Source organism: Atractosteus spatula, chromosome 1 (genome assembly GCF_055471065.1).
Source record: "Atractosteus spatula isolate fAtrSpa1 chromosome 1, fAtrSpa1.hap1, whole genome shotgun sequence".
NCBI lineage: Eukaryota > Metazoa > Chordata > Actinopteri > Semionotiformes > Lepisosteidae > Atractosteus > Atractosteus spatula.
Genome location: NC_142706.1, coordinates 71,574,387 through 71,598,599, shown reverse-complemented (window position 1 = coordinate 71,598,599; position 24,213 = coordinate 71,574,387). Strand labels below are relative to the sequence as shown.

At 40.4% G+C, this 24,213-nt stretch overlaps 1 protein-coding gene across 1 annotated transcript in view; it reads left to right on the top strand.

The window, feature by feature from the left end:
• Positions 1-5,646: 5,646 nt before the first annotated feature.
• The window catches only part of fbxo41 (F-box protein 41), a 59,175-nt gene continuing 40,608 nt past the window's right edge, over positions 5,647-24,213 (top strand). The window contains exon 1 of the mRNA XM_088918094.1: positions 5,647-6,648. Coding sequence (XP_088774220.1) covers positions 5,894-6,648 — 755 coding nt within the window. The 5' untranslated portion in view covers positions 5,647-5,893. The remainder of the gene's footprint in view (positions 6,649-24,213) is intronic.

Genomic DNA, 24,213 nt, shown 5'->3' with positions numbered 1-24,213 from the left:
AAAGGTAGCGTCCTGTTTTGTGCTGGCTGTGCCTGTTGCATTTAGTTTCCAAAGCATCTGTAGCAAAACATGACCCTAGCTGAGGGCTGCGTGTGAGCTCTGAGGTGTTCAACAGTGAGTCACTCTGAGTGTGCCAGGATGATGCACACTGCTGTAGGTCTGTAATAATTGCGGCCACCCTGAAATCTCCACATGAATCCTTCTGATCTTTTCCCTCTTGGGCTGGACTGCCCTTTCGTTAGCAAGAAAAAAGGGCTGGTGGGAAACCAACTTGTTTTTTCTCTCTCCCCCTGTGGAATATCAGAACTTTTACAGGTGGAAATGTGTATATATTTTTCAGGGCCGGTAGAGCAGTCCACCTTTTGAGCAGTGGTGGCTGTGCGTAAAATAGATTTGTCTTCTTAAGAAACAATCTGCAACAGTTCACCTTTTCTGTCTCTTCTGAGATTTCAGTTATTTTAACTTTGAATATGTGTCCTACAGTACCTTTAGGAATACCTTCACCGTACTTTTAGGAATAAATTCAAATTGGGCTGGTAAATAATTAACAGGTAGTGGAATAAAAAATGGAAAACACTTGGAAACAATGAGGGTATTGAAAGCAAGGGCTTCCACACAGCTCATTAAACAAATAGCAACCAAGTATATTTAGTGTCATGTATACAAATGCAGGACAAGTAGTGCCTAGTTGCCTAGAATTATGGCTAGCATGGTTGGAAGAGGAGACCTCAGTGATTCTGAGTAGAGATTTTTACTGTTTGAAATGAGTCTCATTGACCAAGACATCTCAACATGCTGATGTTTCCTGAGTAGTGGTGTCTGAGGTGATGTCAGCATAGAACCCTGAGGGGCCGCCAACAGCAGCAAAGGGCAACAGTGGGTGGAATTGCATCCTCCAGGACCGTGATGTTTCTGCATTCATTTGAAGTATAGGGCAAAACAGGCCATCAACTGTGAATCAGTTGACTACAACATTCAAGCTAGGGTGCCAGCAGCCAGTTTAATCAAAAATGGTCCACTGGGACATCCACACTCCGCAGAACGGGATACCATAGTTGGATTGCAGTGCACAAACTGCTCATCATACCTGACAAGGCACGTTTATGAATCCAGTGCTGAAAAGAGCTCAATGGATTACCGAGAAGTGGAGAAGTGTAATGTGTTCAGACAAATCATCCTTTGCCATATTTTACACAAACAGATGAGGGCACATGTGGTGCTAACCTGAAGAGCTCTACAGCCCTGAGTTCTTGTTTCCCACTGCGAGGGGTTCATGGTGTGAGTGCAGTCATTCCCTTAGAAGTCAAGGTCAGTGGATCTGCAGAGAAATGTGGCCACCCAGTGGTTTGATGAGCACTATACTCATGTTCCTCGCAGCTGAAGAAAGCTCACATGATGAAACGTTGTGTGGCTTGTCTCTACTTTTTAGCATGCAATTAACATTTACTTATCCCTCAACTCTGAGGGGCTGTCCCCACTTCTGGACCCAATTGAGTATTTTTGGGATATTCTGGAACGGCACCTCAGACAGCGTTTTCCACTTCCATTAAGAAGAAAACTTGATCAGGTGCAAATTGATTGTCCTTTGGATCAGACGTAAAACTGAGGTCCTGACTGTGACCCTGGTGTCCTGGCCAAATTTCTCATTGGCCGTTACCAATTATGGTCTCCTGATAATCCCCATCTATGAACTGGCTTTATCACCTTGCTCTCCTCCTCATCAATAGCTGCCATGTGTTGAGTGTACTGTGAGCACAGTATGGGCTGCCGTCGCATCATCCAGGTGGGGCTGCACACTGGTGGTGGTGGAGGGGAGTCCCCATGAACAGTAAAGCGCTTTGAGTGGAGTGTCCAGAAAAGCACTGTATAAGTGTAAGCAATTATTATTATTGCTTGTGGAAGAATGGTGCTGCATTCCTCCTGCAGAATTCTGGATGCTGGTTAACTGGTTTCTCTCAATTGCCACAACAGTTGTTATATAGTTTATAGAGAAATACTTGTTCAAGTGTTGATCAGCAGAGTGTTGTCTATGTTAAATTTAATCTAACTGGATCAGATGCTTGCCAATATACTCTGTCAACTACATCTTATCATAGAAATTGTGAAGTTACGTCCCAGTGTGTGTCCATGTGTGTTTTGTGTCTGTTCCACACTTCCTGACCTTGATTGTTCTCCCTCCCCCATTGGCCCCTCATTACATCATTGTTTCCGTGTGACATCATCATCAATCAGCTTCTAGGCCAATCAGAACTCGGCTTATTTAGTATATAACTTGGAGGGTTTCTGAAGGAAGGGGCCTTTCGTTTGACTTTGGTCCCGCTCGGCTCAGCTTTGCTTTCGCTTTGCTTTCGCTTTGCTTTCGCTTTGCTTTCGGTATTTGCTTCGGCTTTGCTTCGTTCGTGTGTGTTTTCATATAGCTTTGGCTTTGTTGTTTGTCTCTTTGTAACTTTCGTTTGTTTGTGTTATCCTTTATTTAGCCATTACCTTGTCCAAACGTATTGTATCAGCCTCTGTGTTCTTTTGTACCCTGTTACTTGTCTACTCTCATTTGTATTCGTATACAGTAGTAGCTCACTTGTGTATTTGTGTGAACTTTTGTGTATAGTGTTAGTTTAGGTTCTTGGGTACATTCCACACACGTAGTTGATTTTTTTGTATTAGTCACACTAGTTTAGTACGGGTGAGTGCCGTTTGTCTTGTATGGTTCTGGGTAGTCAGTGGAGGTTAGCTAGGATGTTTGAAGATGCTGAAGACTGAGTGTTTCAGGTTTTCTTTTGTAGTTGGGTCAGCTTTCCCTCACTTTCTTAGCCAGCTCCATTTTGTTTATTGTTTTCTTTTCTTTGGCACCACTCTAGTTCCCTTTCCCTATGTGTTATTGTGTCTTATTACATACCAGTCTCTTATTCACCTTAAAATAATCACTTTTGCACCAACCCTTGTTGTCACGCTTTCCAAGTCCCTCACCAGAACCCACCTGCATCAAAAAATCATCCTAAATGTTACACCCCTTTACCCCTAGACACTTGGGGTCATAGTAATGAAGTTGTGAAATGATTGGATGCCAGACAAAACAATAAGTATTTTTTTTTGGTTCTGGATGGAATTTGTTTTGGCAATATAGAAACTTCCAATGTTTTATTTAAAAGCTACAGGTCATCTCTTCCTTTAGGATGTGGACAAGAAGAAAATTCTGTTTATTTTTATCTATGTCTTTATCAGATGAAAAGCACATATATTCATGGTCTAACACAAGCACTCATGTCACCAGGTCCAATATTTCACATGCTGACAATGGCCACAGTACGGCTTCTACCTCTATGGGTACTACAGTACCATGAATGCTGAGTTATCATCTGTGTTCTTGCATATAACGTTACTGATACACCTGCATTTCTCTGGTTATTTGTGATACAAAATATTTAGCAACTTCTACCTTGGCTTCATGCAGTTGTGGTCTAGTCTAGAGTCTTTTAAAGTCATTTTCAGAAATAACTCTCACTTATGCTTCAGTATCTATCTTGAAAGGTACCCGTGATGTTATTCATCTGCAAAAGGAGTACCCATTCATTTTCATTGGCCTTGCTGAGAACATTGACACAAAGCAGTTCAGTGCCCTCTTCATTAACGCAATGTACTTGAGTACTTACTGCTATTTATCTAAAAAAATAAATAGGTTAAGGACTTCTCTAAGCCTTTTAAGATGAACACTTACTGTTTCATTCTGGCTTTCACGATCATGCAGTTAGTTCAAAGCTTGTTTTAGTTATTTGGCCATTTATAAAAATTGCTGTTTCCATGTCTGAGAACTCCTCCACCTTTCCTTCATTGGAGTCACCTTTTAATTTGTTAAAATTGTTTTATAATCTTATCCAAGGAAGAATAGGTGCATTAAACCAATTGCATACAGAAATGATCATTCATAATTATCAACATTTGGTTATAAAATTGAAAAGTAGTCATAAAGGTTTCCTGATTAAATACAGAGAAAAAAAAAATCACAAACGACATTAATCCAAACGACATTAGCCGTTAAGAATGATGAATGTCTGATCCACTGGCTTCTCCTTGCAATCATTTTCTTATATTCAGTCAAGGAAAGTATAGCAGCACCCCCTCACATTCAGTGACAGAACCTTTATACTGTAGCTGCTTAAAATGTATTAGTTGAAGGTCCTGATGATGGCTCCTGCTCTTGAAACAGAGGCAAAATACTGAGAGACCATTCAGTGCAATGCAAAATCAGATTGCTTACTTCAGGCAACAGTTTAATTTCACAACTGGCCCGAAGGAAGTGTTATAAATTCCATCTGAAGGAACATTAACAGGGATAACATTTACTTTTCCAGATATGTTTTTTCTTGAGCATAAGGAGAGTCTGCAGGGTCTTACTGAGTGCCTAGACATACAGACATACTCCTAAATTACGTTGGAGGCATCCCAAAACTGATAGTGCTTAAGCAAAGGTTGCCAGAACCATAATGCTTGGATTTCAATTCCTAAATTTCCTTTAACTGCTGTTATATTGCAGGGTGATTTGTACTACTCTGTACCATAAATCTACTGCATACATTTTATGCAGCAGAGCAGTCGATTTGGGCAGTATTAAATTAGGGCCATCTGAGTGTATTGCGTTTGATCTAAATCTGTAATTTAAAAGCTTTTCAAACTCCTTGAGGTGAATGAAAATATTCTCAAGAACATCTGGCTTCCCCATGACCCAGTGTTATATAAAGTAGTTAGAAAGTGGATGAATATACTGTGAAAGAACTGAATATTCCTCACTCACAATTTAATCAGCAAATGTAAACAGGAGCACTCTTCAGGTTTTGTTACTGAGATAGAATGTAGAAATAAACAGTTTGTTCATTTCATAAGGAGACCAGCAAAAATGCCACAGACCATAATGTAATGAAATGCTCAATTTCCCTGGTATTGTACCTCGCATTTATAATAACTTATTCATCCTGCTGGTGGCAGGAGAACCAATTTAGATCTTTAACAGTGAAGTGAGCTTTTAAAAAAATTCACCTGGTACTCGTCTATTGAGGGAAATGTGCTTTGAGAAGCCACTTTTAAGGGTGATATATACAGTAAAATAAAGTTTATTATTATTATATAATATTATATAACTTCTTAGTCCAACAGATGGAGGATTGGGGATTGAGGTCTTGAACCTAACCTGGGTGCAATGATAAATACATGGATAAAGATTGATTTAAGATCTGCATGTAGATCTTTTGATGTAAAAAGGAAGAAACAATGATTGAGTTCGTCAATATGTGTTATGCTTCCTATATAGAAATTGTTCTTGTTCTTTTGAAAGAAGGCAAAACATAACACCTTTAACGGTCTCTTCCAGCCTTTCAAGTCTCTTCCTCTCAAGTCATCTATGACAAATCCTTTTCGTCGTTCACGAGCCCGCCTTCATTGTCTTGCATATAAACTTTATTTCATCTATCCGTATCTGTCATGGCTAATTACGCCATAAATCATACATGATGATAAGAAATATTCAGATTATTTTCCAGTGATTCTTATGGGTTCATCATTCAATGAGTGGGAAAAGGTACCTGTCTGAAGGATTGGTCATTGTCAGAATTGCCTGAAAAGGATCTCATTTTGTCTTTCTTTTTCTTTTTCTGTTTCAGGGAATAGTGAAGGAAGTCTAGTGATCAGCAGCTATTAACAAAACCCGGCACACGCGAAATTAATTTATTAATTAATCCCCACTTTTTTTTGTTCTCCTCGCTGGCAATGCTGGTTCAGCATGAGGGCACCAGCCTCTGTTTCCCCTCACCCAGTGCCGAGCTGCAGGGCGTCAAGATGAGAGGAGCTCTGTTCCCTTTGGAAAGCGCGCAGACGTGCCGGCGCCGCGGATGGTCGTGAGCGAGGAATGGCCTCTCTGGACCTGCCTTACCGCTGTCCGCGTTGCGGGGAACACAAACGTTTCCGGAGCCTGTCGTCCCTGAGGGCCCACCTGGAGTACAACCACACCTACGAGACCCTGTACGTCCTCTCCAAGTCCAACAGCGTTTGCGACGCCACCCTCGTGCCCTTGGTGACGGACGGTCCCCTGTTGAGCCCGGTGGGGGGCCGTAAAGACGTGTTCGAGAGCACCTCCTTCAGTGCCAAGGAGCACCGGTACCCCTACGACTTGCCATGTCCTGAGGACTTGGGCCTGACCCCCGCTGCCGCCCGTTACATCCCCAATGTAGAGATCCCCCTAAGCGAGATATTCATCAAGAAAGGCATGACCTCCACCGCCCCCACCACCCCCACGTCCTCCGCGGTCGCTGCCGCGGCCACGGCAGCCGCCAGCGCGGTGGAAGCGGCCTACGAAGAGGGGCTGGCCCGGCTGAAGGTGCGGGCCTTCGAGAAGCTGGAGCTGGACGAGCGGCTGGAGAAGCTCTCCGAGGAGGTGGAGCAGAAGATAGCCGCCCGCGTGGGCCGGCTGCAGGTGGAGCTGGAGAAGAAGAGCTCGGAGCTGGAGAAGGCCAAGCAGGAGAGCGTGCGGCTCAGCCAGGAGAAGCAGGACCTGGAGGACAAGGCCTCGGAGCTGTCCCGCCAGGTGGACGTCTCGGTGGAGATGCTCGCCACCCTGAAGCAGGACCTGGTCAACAAGGAGCAGGAGCTCAGCCGCAAGCAGCAGTGAGTCAAACCGCCTTCGCAATCCAGCCTCGTGGCACTGGGTTTGGGAAATTTCTTTCAGAACTGGATGGGTTCTGTCTTTCCAGTGCTGCTAGTGCTTCATTAGGCTGATGTTTTTTATTCCTTTATTTTGCAAGTTAGTTAGTTTGCCATTATGTTCCCACTTACAATAATGGCCTTTTTTATTGTTACATTAGGATATTTACTTCAAGAGTGAACTGCATCTTCTCACTTGGCAATCCAGAATCCATGCTAACTGCATGGGTGGATTATTGGAGGTACAGTACTTGGCAGTTGATGTACTGTAGGAATGGTGTTCAGCAGGAAGACAACCTAGTTCTCTAAGCACTTCAGTGTATCAATGTATCAGTTTTTCGTTGTCTGAGTCTCCATCATGGTCTATCACAAACACTCATGTCACCAGGTCCAATATTTCACATGCTGACAATGGCCAAAGTATGGCTTCTACGTCTATGGTTACAACAGTACCATGAATGCCAATTTATAATCTTTGTTCTTGTGCATAACATTACTGATACACCTGTCTTTCGCTGGTATTTGTGATACAAAGTAACTTTTACCTTGACTTCATGCAGTTGTGGTCTAGTCTAGAGTCTTTTAAAGTCATTTTCAGAAATAACTCTCACTTATGCTTCAATATCTACCTTGAAAGGTACCCATGACGTTATTGATCTGCAAAAGGAGTTGACCTTGACCACACTGAGAAGATTTGACACAAAACTGTTCAATGCCCTCTTCATTAATGGCATGTATTCAAGTTTACTTACTGCAAAATTATTATTTTTATCACAATATTTTCTATATCTTGTTCTATGGTGGGCAGAGTCTGGGACTGTTGTGCCCCACACCATCCATAAGGTTGCTATTTAAATGTAATCATTTTGGGTTTATTTTTAACTGCTCACTGTACTGTTGTCACAATTGACTCCATCTTTACTTTGTGTGTTTCCTGTATGAGGAACGCTTGACCTGAAATTTAATTGTTTCTGCTGCACTTTGTTTGCTTTTTCAAAAGGTCTTGCTATCAGCTAATTATCTGGGATCCGACAAATTATGCGGCTTCTAAATAGCGATTTTGTTAGGCCTCCAAATGCCCTTGTTTTGTTTTGGGTTCTCATATTCTATGACGTATTGATCGATAATTTAACATTTTCTGTGTATGGCATATGTTTCAGAATGGCATATGTTTAGCAATAATATTATTTATGGTACCTGAAAGTTTCAGGTTGTTGCACAAAGCTAAGGTATGCGTATACGTGATCTGACAACTGGAATCAATTTCCTGTCGTTAAACTCTGTTTATTTTTAAATTTTTTAAAAATTATCAGTAATGTATGTCTCTCATAAGTCAGATTTCCTTTAGATACACAGTAGTTTTCAAACTTTTCTCTTATTACATCTGATTTTAAATGTCCTCATTCTTCGAGCAAAAAGTTGTTCTAAGCATTCAGTGCCTCTTCACTTACTATGTGCAACAAAATGGATGTGTTGTCTCTTTGAAGGCAATATTGCCAGCCATTTGCTGACTTGGAGGTGGCTGTTTTTCCTCTATTTTCCTTGTGTCCTTTTACATTCAGAATGTTTTTTTCACTTTGCTCGCTGTGATTCCTAGTTCTGTTCTTCTTTTACATTTCCCTGTTTCTGACGCCATGTTGTGTTTTTAAATTCTTGTTACTGTATGTACTGTATGGCAACTGGTTCCCACGCAAGAGCACACATTTGTTTTTCGTTCTTCTTTAGAAACGTGTTAACTTGCCAACTAGGAACACAAACTTAGTCTTACAAAATCCAAGCCTTTTATCATAACATTCAAGTTTTCTCAACATTCATAACAATCTAACAATTACCACATCATTACACACCATAAAAGCATGATTTTGAATCCATTCATAAGCCTGCCGTTCAGGAGTTGCTTTTTCTTTCTGGTCCATAAATAACCGTATTTCTATACTATGCAATTCGTAGCAGCATTTCAGGATAGCCCCCAGACTTGGCCAACAAACATCAATGTGACGTGGTAAAACAAGGTTTTCTCAGATTCTTTCTGAAGTTTATTGAAATGCCTGTAATTAAAGCTACTTGCTCACATAAAATCTAAAAAGAACAAAACCACATTATCCAGCTTCAGTGATTTACTACACAGTGCTTTTTGGCATACGATGCCATGCAAATTACACAGCTGATGGTTTGAATTGTCATTGAGCAATTTTTGCTTTAGCTGTGTGGCAGCTACAAACCATCTGTAGTTCTCCATCTGTAGCCAGGCTCCCAGCTGGCACCCAGTCTACACCTAATTTGTCCAGAGCTCCCAACAAACTGTTGATGATATTGTCGCTGGTCCTTGTGTCTTTTATTGGAACCACTTCTACAAACTCTTCTGTTGTGTGCATGTTTTTACCAATGCAGTGAATGAACACCAGGCTGCGTCAGAACAGTTCCCTCTCGACTTTCATTAATGGCAGCTGAAAGTACAACAAAGGTTTTGACTTTGTCCACCAGTTGTCTGATAGATCGTGGAGTCCCTCAGCCACTGTTTCTAAGGAGGCTTTAAATTGTGGTTTATACATAAGAAACATTCTTTTCATTTGGTCCCCTTCAAAAAAAGGGTTTTGATGACCATGCTAGTTTATGGGGAAGCATGAAGCTTGCCTTAACAGCAGCTTCACTTGCTTGACGGTTATTTGTAAAGAGAGGCTGCTGCTTTTTCAAGAACTTCCTAATGTACTGTAATTATCCGATTTGTCTGTCTCGTTCATTGTAATATTTGGCAGCAGCCACCAGTTCTTTTTTTTCTTTTCTTTGATAATATAATTACCAAGCCATTACTACCGTGTTCAAGAATATCCATGACAGACTGTAAAATAACACAAGGTGCAGTTTCAGTGAGAATGATGAAGGTCCAATTATTTGAAATAGCTCCAAGATTTGGAGGAGGGCTTTAATTTTTTCCCTCCTGTTTTTGTGCAAAGACATTCCCTTATCAGTCCAGTTTTCTGACCATCAACTAAGCAATTGGACAGCAGTTGAAAGCCATAGGTAGGTTTTTGTACGGTGTAAGAGTGTGTCTAATGGTAGTATAGCCAAGGGTGCCTGCTTTGTGTGTGACAAAGCAGACCAGCCCCATAACTCAAACGAATGAACTTTGTGAAACTGCCCTATTTGAACTTGATCCCAATTGTAAAACAATTATAACTCATTCACTAATATAGTTTGCCATTTTCTTTGCTGACTAATTTTAGAACTGATTAGACTAATTTTAGATCTAAGATCATACTTGCTTCTCTTGGTTGCTATTTGAATATTATGTGTCAGGGGTGTGCTATTTATACCAATATAGGTTACGCACTGCTGCTGAACATTCTGTTCACTACTCAGTTCGGTTAATGTTTAGTTTCTTTGAGCCTTGGAAAAGTAAACTGATATTGAAATTCAAAATTGATCCAGTTTATAGTCCACATACTGTATAATGAGGAATTTAACTGGATTGCACAATTAGGCCGGCACAATTTGTGTAAACAGTACCCACATACAGTATACTGTAGTAATGATATGACCATCTCTGTATATCAGTGGTTTGATTATCGTATTTCTTTCTCTGCGTATCAGTTTGTTATTCTTAATGTTATTGGTGGTTCGATACAAGCAGCATTTTCAGCGAGACCCAATAAGGATGGATTCATGAGCATTCATCCATCCATCTTCTAACCTCTTCATCCAATTCAGGGTTGCAGGGAAGTCGGAGCCTATCCTGGCAAGCAATGATTGCAAGGCTGGATGCACCCTGGACAAAACGCCAGTCCATCGCATGGCACACACAGACACACTCACAACAGGGTCTAGTTTACAGACCACAATTCACCTACCAACATGTCTTTGGACTGTCTGAAGAAACGAGAGCACCCAATGGAAACTCACATGAGCACGTGGAGAACATACCAACTCCATTCAGGAATTGAACCCGGGGCCGCAGGCCTGCAATGCAGCAATGCTGACCGCTGTGCCACTGTGCCACTTCCCGTAAACATCCATGTGACAGCAAATAACAAGCAGTTGTTAAGACAGATGCACCGACGTCACCTGCAGGTCCCCAGACCCTCTTAAGGACGAAAAGCACAGTCGTATTTATTTAATTCCAGGGCTGGTGACTCCAGGGGATGGAGGAGAAACTCTATTTGCCCTCTGGGCAGGGGTTCCTCTACTTCCATTCTCTCTCTTAGCCCCGTGTTTGTTGTATGACCGACCCAGAGCCCTGTTTTCAGAACAGACTTGTTCAGCAGCCATGTGAACAGAGTCACAGGCACTACACACAAGCAGACAGCGCAGGAATGCAGGGACTGTGTACATTAATAATAATAATAATAATAATTGCTTACACTTATACAGTATAGCGCTTTTCTGGACACTCAACTCAAAGCGCTTTACAGGTAATGGGGACACCCCTCCACCACCACCAATGTGCAGCCCCACCTGGATGATGCGACGGCAGCCATAGTGCGCCAGAACGCTCCCCACACATCAGCTATTAGTGGGGAGGAGTCTTCATGGCTCCATACTTGCTGCAGTATTATTTACTTATCTTGTCTGTAAAGGTCTGAAGGCTACTAGGACAGGAAACTGGAAATTCTTCAGCGATCACATACTGTAGGGGACAGGCGTCTGTGTATGAACTTTCTCCTGCTGTCTAACTCGTGTGCCTTAGCTTTGCACCAGAGGGTCAATTACAGTCACAAATTAAGATGAATAAAAGTGTTTAAAAATGTCTTATTCCCATTTTGGTAGTCTTGACTAGTATGTTCCAACAGCATGTCTGTCATTTTTACACCACAGAGAGCATCACAAAACTTGGTGTGTCTTTGCCTCGTCGAATATCTAAACTTGGCAGTTTTTACACTACGGCAGATTTTGTGCTGACCCTCCCCCAGATGAAAATGGGGAAAAAATAGACTCTGATTCACTTTTATTGATGGTTCTCAATTTTAAGGAATCACGTCAGCAGAAATTGTGCTAACTGCCTGTGAATGCTAGACTTAGTAACGAGACAAGGAATGTGTTTTGAAGGAGTGAGTGAGAGCACAAATTTAGCTGCGATTAAAGCTAAATGAAATCCAAATGCTGGAGCAGTTACCCAAAGCAAATACAGTAAGCGAGGGCTGGATTTTCTTTGTTGTTAGGCTAAAGGATGCATTTTCCCAATATTTCTAAAGACTCAATTTGGTAGTTTAAAAATCCAAACTGCCTTTGTATCTTACAAGGCTCTTCTTGGTCATTTGAAGAAGTTTTTTTTTTTTTCAGAGTGCAGTTTGTTAGTCCTCTGGCACTGCAAAGGAAAAATAAGGTCATGGATGGAAAAGCTACCTTTTAAATGACAAATATTATTTGACAGCAGCTTTCCTCTTAAGCAGATTTGTCCTTTGCTTTCACTTCTTAGAGATTTGGAGATAGATGTGTCCTTAGTTTCACAATTTCATTGCTTTCTGTTTTCAGAAAACCACAGCTAATGAAACTATTCTGGTCTAATGATAATTTTCCACCTTGAAATCTTAGTTTTGCTATAATTTTATTTTGTTTCATAAGGTATTTTCATCTGAGTGTCATTTTTAAAGGGCCCTGCAATGAACATACTGTATGTGGTGGTGATATGTGCTTTGTGATGCAGTATAATTATCCTCCATAAGGAAAGTGGAAGTTAGTAATAAGAATCCTCGTCAGATTAAACTGTCCACATTTTAAAATGTGTTTCACGAGTCATGCTCAGTTAGACCAGTCAAGAGCAATTCCTGTCCTATAGAAATTCACCTCACAAGTTAATAAACATTTGACATTTGAAGACTTTGAAGTCATTTGCTCTGATGTTACAGAAAGGTACTTTACTGCCAAAGTCATTCACATTTTATGTGGTTTGGAAAAAAATGCTCATGTCATTAAAACAGATTACTGTTCTAGCAAAATTTAAATTTTAGAGACTAAAGTACAGAATTCAAGTACTCTACCACAATTCAGCTCATCTGATTTTTTACAGCTGTAATTTACAGATTCTGAATGACAGAGAACTGTACACCAATCAACCCTTATCCAAATTTCATCTGAAGCAAAGAACTGGCAGCTATGAGATTATAATTAGAATGTCTACAAACAAATAACTGTGCAAAACACAAGTGTGCAATAATTTAGGTTTTAGCTTGTCAAAATTTTAGAAAACCTAAACCTTTGCTTTGAATATGTGAGTTGAAATAAAAGAAAGGATTTTACTTGGCCTCACAAACCAACTAAAAAAGACCTTAAGACTGAATGCTTTCATTATTTTTTCTATTATTTTTTAGTTATTGAAAGCAAATAACTGACAGATGAGAATGACTGATAGGATGAAAAACTGCAATAAATACTAACTTTGCTTTATTGGTCCAGATGGAAATTTGTTTTGCAGGTATGTAGAAGACACAACACAATACACAATACAGTACATTTAACACAACATGAACCCATTAACAAATAAGAGACATATATGTACAGTATGTTGACAAAGAAAATAAATGTATAAAGTAAAATATACAGTCAGTTGTCTAAACTGAGCAGGTACTGTACATAGCTGTGGGAATGAAAGATGACTTAGTTCTATTGCTCTAGAGTCTAGGTGGCTTAATCAACACCCAGATGGAAGGGGGTCAGATTCAATGTGCAAGGGGTGGTCCTGTCAATCATTGATTATATTGGCCTTCTGCACTATTTGTCTGATGTAGATGTCCGAAAGCTGTAGTTGTTGTGCACCAATAATATTGCCGGCTACCTTCCCAAGTCTGCTCAGTATGTTTTTACGGCAATAGTTGTGTTAAAGAGGAGAAAAAGAGAATAAGAGTGTAAGAGATAGTACTGTGTTACACTAGTTTAGTTTGATCGAATTAAAGAATTAAGACAGAGAAGGCCGTACAAGGCGGTTGTTTTGTCCTTCCTTTTTAGGATTTTCTGAGTAAGCCCTTTTTTATTTAAAAGCCCAGTTCTGGATATATCCAGTTCAGAGTGAATTATAGCCAGTTTGACCTTTTACAAGTACATCAGATGCACAGTTTTAAAGCTATGGAGACTTTTTGTTGCTGTTTTATGTGGAAGCAGAGGTAGACTATTTTTTACTCTCCCCCAGGGCTTTTTCCTCTGATGCAAAGGCTTTTATTTTAGACCAGTTCTCAAATTGTCGTCTGCATATTCTTATATCAATTCTCACTTAATGTTTCACCAGCAACATTATTGTATTATTTTTTACAAAGAAGAATAGTACTAACGCTTGATACTTTCCGTCAGCATCCTCATTTGTAAAGATGTAGTCTAGTGATCGTGCTTGTTTGTGGCTCTTTAGGGAAATGCATTGTGAATAAATGGGTGATATGTAGAAAACTGCTGAATTAATGAGGCTAACCTTACTGCCAGAACTCCTCATATCACATTAACTCACTGACCAGAAATTTTAAGGGTCAGGAATCTTCCATTCGTCTTTATTATATTATTTTGCAAAACATCTGAGTTTTAATTAAAAAACACAATCTTGTGATTTTGTATTGTATAATGTTAGCACTCAAAACCATATCCTTTTCTAAAAATAAGGACTCACGGACAGCAAGGATGGAAAAGGGATTCATATACCTTCTACTCATATTTTGCCTTTGGTTTTTAATTTTTCAGTCTCTCATAATATAATAGAATCTCTTATAACACGAGATAATGTCAGTTTCTTGACCATGATTTGTTTTCACAGTCAAACCTAACAAAGCAGACAAGCTCTGTGTCTGGGACCTTCACAAATTAACTTTGTAATATACTGATGCAAATTAAATAAACTAAAAAATACATATTTGAAGGAAGATAGTATCATATCTGGTCTACCAAGCTTGCTTCCAATACCTAGTTACACAGTCTACCAACGCTGGTCTATTGACAGTGTCCTCTGAGACAGGCCGGACTGCACAAAACAGACGACACACATGAAAATCCTGCATTCCTGACAATACACAATTATCCCATTACATCATAATACAATCCATGTAGCACTTGGCTGTGCCTGGTGGTGGCTGCATTGTTACTGCTCCCCTTCAATATTGTGGTAATCTGTCATAATCTGAATCACAGATGCACCTTAACACAAGCACACATACAGTATGTATCAAAGTAACTGAAGTCTTTGCCCATATATGAATTATTATAGCAATGCATGTGCATGAATAAGCATGCAGTGGTTTTAATGTTTTGGTTGAGGTTATAACTTCATGATAGCCCATAAATAACAAATTGAAAGCAGGCTTTTTATTGTGGTTGCCTTTCTGGGATTGGTTCCTCACCACAAGTAATTTCTGGCTATAGAATATTGCTGACAGAGAAATAGACTTACCATTAAATCCCACTATGAGTCATTGTATAATATGTTATGAACTTCATTACATACAGTATGGCTGAGAAACAGTGTTATCACTGAGTCTCGAGTGTTTTCTTAAAAAATGAAATGAATTAGCTAAACTGTGGCAGAAATGTTTCTTTTATCTGAGAAGGGGCTGTGATGCATTGACTTTGAAATGGTTTCACAGTCCTGTATGTGTAACATTTTTGGATCCTGAAGTGAATGATGGGAGTTGGTTTTGGTATGGTGTTGTAAGGTGGTGGTGCTTCAAGCCCGCTTTTTTACTGCTCCTGTATTGATCACAGGAATCTTTCACTGGTTGAAACAGAGATGTTCAGCACAATGTTTCCGTCTTGCAGTTCAAACGCAATAAGATACCATAAGATACACATTCCAAAGCAGAGGCGTAAGTATCAAAAGAAAGACAAACCCAGAATGTGATTGCAAGTCCTTGTGTAAGTGAAATCTGTCTTCATTAATAACATCTGTAAGAGTGTGAACTGCTTTGTCACACCAGTATGAAAAAGATAAAGGAGAAGGAGTTTGTGAAAATTAGGAGAATGGGAGTCATTTCATGAGTCTTTTTACTGAACATCAAGTGTAAATTAATTGTGCAATTGTGGACAATTAATGTCTACATCCTTAATTGAAAATTAATTGAGCTACCGCAGTATACTGTATCTTAAAGGGTACAGAGTGAAACCAGACGTTCATCAAGTGGACACCAAGATTCTTGACATCTGTCAGATCCAATCCTTTCCCTGCCTGATTTGCCTTATAAATTTCCCTACCAGCCAGGTTCCACAGATATGATACTTAAGTACTGACTCTGCCTGCATATTCTTTTTAAAAAAGTTTTAATTAACATTAATTAATTAACATGTAATTAACTTTTTAATTAACTACCAGTTTTTCCTTTCTGTGTGCATCCACTTCTTTGAAAGTGCTGTGTTTGGTGCAGTAATCGCGGATCTGTTAATCACATTACTACGACTATTGTGTACAGATCCGGAGTGTCTTCAGCTGGTGCAGTAATGTCTTACTGCTTCACCCGATCCTCTGTGCATGGAGTCTGTTGATATATAATAGGGGCCTGCAAAGTGGTGGATGAAATAATACTGTAGGTCCCCTCCTATAAAGTGCTTTTGTATCCTTTGGGATGGAAAAATGCATCAGACATGCAAGGGGAGTGTTATTATTGTTCTTAAGCAGAAGTCTGACAAATGAAGGTAATCCTGTGCTGTGGTGATGAATTTGGCCCGTGATGGACTTTCCTTCATACACGCCTGTGAGGTTGTTCCTTGACTTTGCTGACAAAGCCTTTGAAGTCACGTCAGGTGGGAACAAAGAATACAAGGTATCCTGTTTCGTTGAAAAGACAATTCACTGAGCATGGCTGGCCATTGCTCACACAAGATTTATTCCTTGAAGATTGAAGTGGGTGGAATGGTTTCCCCTCACAAAAGCTGAAACATAATGAAAAGGATACCTATAATAATTTTTTATTGCAAATGGAAAACCATATTTCATCCTGCTGCTTGGAATTTCTAAACTTCCCAGCATAGTGATTCATCGGTGCCTATTTCTCTGTGAAAGTCATTCTGTTGTTTCCATCTGTTGCTTGCTGAAAATGATGATGAAACATGGAAAGCAAGCACCTTATGGGCCACTAACAAGGCCAATGCTACCTTTTTTTTAAAAAAAGCATCTGTACATTTATCAGCATTTTACCAGCCTCTTCATTTTATAAATGTTCATTTCTATAATAGCAAAAGGCTATAATAATTGAATTAATCAAATGTTGCATAGTTGTTGAAATGATGAATGCGTACCGAGCAATAGCATAAAATCTGCACAGCATAAAAGCTGAAAATAAATGCAGATTATCAGTTTTTACTTTATTATTTTTCCATGGAATTTCTAGACTTCTGTGCCATTTATTTAATTTAATTTCTGAGAGATATTTACACTGACAAATATTTCTGTCAAATAAAAACGTGCTGCTTAATTTTTTTGCTTTCTCTTCTGTTACTCCAAAAAATCTCTTCTAATAATACAGTATACCATCCTTTTCCCAACCACATTATCTAATACAGGGTGGCAGGGGAGTCAGAAACTCTCCTGGCAAGCTAAACTTAAAGACCTAAATGGACTGAAAGACCTCTTCATGTCAGTAAACTCACTGTATGTTCTCAGTTTTTGGCTGAAAAAAATAATTCCTCCACCTGCTTCATCTTTTTCTTTCATATTAAAAAAAAGTATCTGCTTACAGCATGATTCAAGAGCTTTGCACATAGAAGGAAACCCACCTCACCCACCATTGAAGTGCAGCCCCACCTGGGTGACACACGGCAGCCATTTTTTTGCCAGTTTAGTTTATGGGGAGCTTTATGTAGGTATGGTTGTCCACAGTGGAATTTACAGTATCTGGGACCCAGGGCTCAGCAATGCTACCCGTAAGATTTAATACAGTATGTACATTGCAGAGCAGCCAGAATCCATCTTCTGGAACTGGGGACTTGTTCCTCCGACAAACCCACCTGTGCTTTTGACATCTTGCCAAATTCACTGTGTAGGAGAGTTACGCTGCTGGCAATGCACAGGGGTCACAGTTTTGCTGGAAGCCAGGAAGACCCTGGCTGACTAATGCCCACCCTACCCTAGCAGCACTCTTGTCAGTTGTGCTTAGATTACATTCTGTTTCCCATCCCATGCTCAGAATTGAAATTGTATCGCACAGCACAGTTCAGAAACATCATTAGGTGAAAAAACAGAAAGGGCTGTAGAAGTCCTTTCTCGGCATTTATCCAATGCTGCAGCTTGACATTTTGGTTATTTTTTTGTGCTCCCCTTTTGTCTCTGGAAAATTCGTATCTAAGCACTTTCACCACCGCGTCACAGTTCTTGTTTGCATGGCGAAAACAAATAAGCAACAGGGCTACAGCAATCAGTCCTATTCATTTCTCCCACATGCAGCTTCACTATTATGAGGCAGGCCCTGAAGTATTGTCTGCTGGGTTATAATTTACATACAAATTGAGGGAAACAATATTCTCGAGTTTTTAAGCGCGTTAGTGTTCTTTGGGGGCCTGTACCCTTCAGCCATGAATTGAATAGCAACAGTTCATTTGCAGCAAAGCTGATCTAGGCGCAGGTTTTTCTGAGCAATATCAAAGTGCAGATAGCAATGAAGTAAAGGGAAATATCTGAAATATACGGTTCCATGAAAAAGTATTTGCTTCCTTTCAGATTCTGACATTCCGCCTGTTTGTGCTTATTTGTTATTAGAGTTTCAGGTGGGTCCCAGTGACACATGTACAGTATATGGAGCCTGAATGAACAAATAACACCAAGGTTTGGTGCAGGATCCATCGAAATATAAGATCCTAGACAGGAAAAGTAGAAAGACCAAACCATGGTGGGATGGTGGGAAGGTTTAGACAAAGGGGTTGGTCCGTTCTCAGCCGATTAGCTACTTTCTATTAGAGAACATATGGTTATATAACGTTCTTCCAGACAGTGCTCCTGCACATGGGGGCAGCTGTTCCCACCTCACCTGGAGAGAGTAATCCACTCTTTTCCAGGACAGAACTGTGACCTCAGATTTGGAGGTGCTGACCCTCATCTTGACCAAGTCACACTTGACCGTGAACCTCTCCAGTGTTTTCTGGGGGGATCACAGGCGCTAGGGCAGTCCGCTCCGGGACTGTCGGTGTAAAACTCCCCCTTCTGGGGGTGTCCAGTGTGCCTATATAGGACCTGCCCAGCTCATCATCTAGAAGCCGGAACAGCTATGACTACAAAGGGAGGCGTCGCCCTTCCTCCAGGGCTCCGCCTCCACACTGGGCACGCCCCCGCGTAATGCCACAGTGTGTTGCAGATAGATGGCTATCTATCGATCTAAACAAGAAGACAAAAGCAAAACTCTTCTTGCTAGATGGTACTGCACTACATGCAGATGAAATAAATCAGATTATTAACATTAAAAACTTTAGTTGGTAAGGACAAATCATTCTGAGCTCAGGGTTTAGAAGAACAAAATTAAATCTGCTGGAACTCCCAGGCATTGTTGTAATCACTGTAATCATCTTTGTCAGGCAAGAATTTGTTCTTCTGTAATTTATTAATTTGATTTTCTGGCCTTAAAATTGAATTATGGGTAGACTCCTGAGTGGGTCTTCAGGTATAAAGCACTTGTTTGGGCTCTGTGATCCAAACACATCCCAAGACTGCACCTGAGTCATTTCACTAGCTGTCTATGACTGGGATTCCCCAAACAGCAGTGCACAACTAGCTCAGTGCTGATGTAGGGTTTTTATTATTTAGCTAGGGTTTTCTTGGCTCCTAGCAAAACAGTGACCCTCGCAAATAACCCAGTTTCAGCTGCTAGGTCATGAGACTATCAGTGAGGGACCTGCTGAATCACCCAAATGTCACTACAGTTTTAGGATAAGATTGCTTTATTGGCCATATACTGTACAATTTCTTGCATTAGGAATTTGTCTTTTTGCCTACCCCAGGTTGCTCTCTGTGAGAGACACAGACAGGGAGAGAAGCTTGGGGTCAGCCATTGTACAGCACCCCTGGTGTAGTTGGGGTTAAGGGCCTTGCTCAGGGGCCCAACAGAGTAGGATTCCTCTGCTGGCCATGGGATTTGAACCTGCAACCTTCCAACCACAGGTGCAAATCCTTAACCACAGTGCCACTGCTCCACCCTTTTAAAGTTTGTTATTTGTCCAGACAGTGATGGTTTAATGGGAGTGTTGGTTGGAGGTACAGTACCTGCCTTTATTTTAGTCCATGTTTTATATGAACCTTCTTAGTATTGATGCTTGAAAAGAGAGGGACCTTATTTCACGTTAACAAGGTTATTGTTCCTGTTTTAACAATGGCAGCTGTTCCAGTATTTCAGCTTCAATGGACTCTACTTTTTATGCAACAGGTTGTATTTGGAAGATGCATAAGACCTACTGTAAGCCAGATTTACAATATGTAGTGCAGTTCTTAATATTTACCAGTTTTCAGATGTTGTATAGTGTGGGGTGAAGACACTTACTGTATGTGATCCAGGTTTAAAGAAGCCACATTAGATAGATTTAATGCTATCTCAGTTTTGTGGTAAGTAAACCTCTTAAACAGACAAACTCCATTATTACCTCTTCATTAAAATGCATAACTTAGACTGCAGTCTTCTCTGTTGCTATTGGTCAGATGTCTCAATTATTGTGTTTGGCAAAGGTTATAGAATGAGCTGTTGCTGTTCTGTCACTTATCAGTTACTTCTCTGCAAATAAACTGTATGGGCCTTTTCACTCCGAATTCAGATCAATGGCCACCACAGAAACAGCTCTTGTTAGTGTTACTAATGATCTGCTAATGACTGCTGTTTTTTTAATTTATTGCTGTCTCCTTGACGTGCTGAATAGATAATAGAGGGTTGTTGTTATTACTGAAATCTGTATGTTGAACTGGGGGAGTTCACAGCCCATGCCTCTGACCCTGAAGTCAGGTTCTGTGTGATTACTGCTTGAGCCTTCAACCTCATCCTCAACCTGGTCGCTGTTTTAAATCCAGACGTACTGCTTTCTTGTCAACCATGCAACCTGCCTCTCCCCTCTATCGGCCTCACATGCTACAGGCGCCCAAAACCTGACTCCTGCATTGGCGAGTGTCCAAAAGTGGTCTAGGCTGCTTCAGTCATCCATCAATCACTGCCTTCCAATGTTTCTCTGCCCCTCAAAGTTGGCTTACATAACTACAGCACTTTCTTCTTTCACTCTTATGGTAGTCCCTTATTCTACTCTGTTTTCTTGTGCCTGTCCCTTATTCCTCTCCCCATTCCTATACCAATCCCTTATTCCTCTCTCTGTTCCTACAACAGTCCCTTATTCCTCTCCATGTTCCTACACCAGTCCATTACTCCTGTTCCCGTTCCTTTTCCAGTCCCTAGTTCCTCTCCCCATTCCTATACCAATCTCTTTTTCCTCTTTCCGTTCCTACACCAGTCCCTTACTCCTCTCCCCATTCCTACAGCCAGTCTCTTATTCCACTTCCTGTTCCTACAGCAGTCCCTTATTCCTCTCCGTGTTCCCTCATCAATCCCTTATTCCGCTTCCTGCTCCTGCGTCATTCCCTAATTGTTCTCCCCATTATTACACCAGTCTCTTATTCCTCTCCACGTTCCTAAACCAGTCCATTATTTCCTCTCCCCATTCCTATGCCAAATTCACATACACCATATAAAAATGTAGATGGCTATACCATCCGTGTTTATTCCTCTTAATTAAGGTTCTTCCTATAAATAACCTAATACAGTATTTATTGCAATCAGAAAATCTTTATGTTTTCATCTTAATGTGTCTGGTAACAAGAAGGTTAAATATTTACAAATTCTTTTTGATTATGGATTGAACCCCGATTAGGGGACGGAGTACTTTACTCCCACTGTCCTTTTATTCTCCCTAAGGAGAAGATGTTCATTTGAAAACGTGCATTGATCAGCTGCACAGTCCCAAGAAATGTCAGCCTCAGCTGTCCAGAAGGTACCAATTTTTGCTTCTTGCCCGCTAATGGCCCAACAACTAATTTCAAGCTCTTTTACGTCTGCTGTGCTTTAAATCAGTTTTTCCAAGGCAATGTTACTGGACATGACATTTTCAATTACTGGAAGATGAGAGAGGGCTTCTTGTCCTGCTGCAGATTAAATAGATTCTTCCTTTTTGTCATATAAACAGTCACTTTTAATCAGTTCCATGGTTAAAGATGAGGGAAGTTTCCACTTTCCGGTTCCAGATTTAGAACTATAATTTGGTGCATATATATTTACTTGAATGAAACAGTTAGAAGAAAGGTCTAATTGCTATGCTTGAGGTTAATGGAGTATAGCTTAGTATTCTTGGTGCCTAGCTAAAAGATATTGAAGGTATTTTCAATGGGATTCATTAATATTATCACTAGAGAGCATAAGGGACATAGTTTTTTTAATGTTGCCCAGATTCTGTAAATAATGGACCCTTTGTCATTATATAAGGTCCACCTTTTTTTTGCAATTTAGGGGGTCACAGAGAGCAAAATAGTGTTGAAATTGAGGAGGCAGCTAAATTTTTTGTGTTCCCCAAAAATCATCCCAATCTGATGATAATCTGATTAAATGATAATCATTTAATTATTTGTGTAAACTGTTAGTTTATTTGATCATCATATTTGCGGTACTTACAGGTGGCGCAAGCAAGTGGAAGTAAGTGTTAACTTGGTTAAATCAAAATTTAAGAGTGACCAGACCATTCGAGGTGAAGTCATTAAGACATTCTTCATGGGAATGGGACACAGGACAAAGTGGGCCTCAAGCCAGGGTAAAGAGGAAACACAGAGGACAGTGAGAAACGGAAGAAGACAGATAATAAGGAGGAGAACAAGAGAAGAAGTAGCTGGGCAGTGATAGAGACAACTCTTTCGTACAGACCAAGAGACCTGTCCGGGAATCTGAGCACTGGAAGGGTACCATACTCAGGGTGACTGAAGGGACTTGTTGTCTTATATCTGTTTTCCTATTTGTGGAATCCACAGGCTAAAAAAATCCCACCTTGCATAGTGATGTATTGTTTGGCATCGGAAAATAGGTCCATTACTTTACCATCTGTTGTAGAGAGCTTATTATTCCTGGGCAGGAACCTTATTTAATAGGACACAGTTCCCTCTTCGCAATCTTTGCCCCTTTGTAAATAACAAGATTTGTAAATAACTGTTTATAGCTGTAAAAATTGTTTGTAATATATTTGTGTATTCTTGGAATGAATATTTGTTTGTCCTGTCTGCATTTGCCACCAAGTTAATACTTCAACAACAAGATGTCTGTATGAGAGATACAGCTTAGCCAGGAGCCATATCACACAGCAACTCATAACTGGCAACCCACTGAAGCTCCGCAGGCATGAGCCTGGTCAGTACCTGGATGGGAGACCTCTTGGGAAAAACTAAGGTTGCTGCTGGAAGAGGTGTTAGTGGTGCCAGTAGGGGGTGCTCTATGTGAGTCCCCAGTATAGTGAGGGGGATACTATAGTGGGACATAAAACTGAGGTCCTAGGGTCTTTCTTAAAAAGTGTCTGACCTGGAAATAGTCAGTTATAAATTTTCAGTATACTTTTTCTGGTTATGGTTGAAATCAATGTCATGAAGACTGTGTAACACAGAAGAACACACCTCCACTTCCAGTGGGCCAGAAGGTTTCTGAGCACAGAAGTACCTAACTGAGCTCATTATTTGCCTAATTAGACCAGTTGAATCCTTTCCTTCTCTTAAAGAAGCTGGAGATTTAAAGAGACCAATACAATCTGCTGGACAACAGCCCTTGAGGACTGGAACTTGGCACACCTGGTATAGTGTAATGTACTGTAACTCAAAAGCTATTTTGTAATTCATTTTGCAAATATCTTTATTTAGTACAGATCAAAGCACATTCTGGTGGTGAGGACGTGTGTTTATTTTAAGCTCTTGAGTGTGACTTTTTTCACCTTGCCTTCAATAGAGGCAGATAAAATGACAGATATATTGTCTGATCATGTACAGTATACAGTACAGTATGTGAGGAAGTACTGTTTTGTGAGCAGGATCTCTTCAAGCAGTCTCTACCATTTTAACTGCCTGTCAAAGGATAATAAATGCTTGTCTGAGATTGACACTGTGGCTCTACTTTTTCAAACTTAACAGAGCATATACCCTTTATCCTGAATCTTCCAGCGTGGGGATCTCCAGCCCTTGTGTTTGTCATCTGTGAGCAGTTTAGCAGGTGATTTGTTAAATGACATAATTTAGAGATCACTTAGGACTAAAATCTAAGTACTCATCAGCCCTCAAAGACCAGAGTTCTCCTAGTTGGACAGATTACTTTCTTGATTCATCAGTATCTGACAAAGACTGCCACCTGTCTTGACCTATAAGATGAGCTGCATCAGAGCTCTCCAGAACTAAGCATGGAGACCCGTGCTCCAGAGATGTTCAAATACTTAAGCTTAAGAATGTGCATGTATCGTAGGCTATATGTACAGGACGTTGCTGAAGTATTCATCCCCTGCCAATAATATTGACATTTTTGCACATTCAAAATACAGATTTTAAATAACTTCAAACAACTTTCTTGTTTTCTGTAAAACTGCTGCAGTATTGAC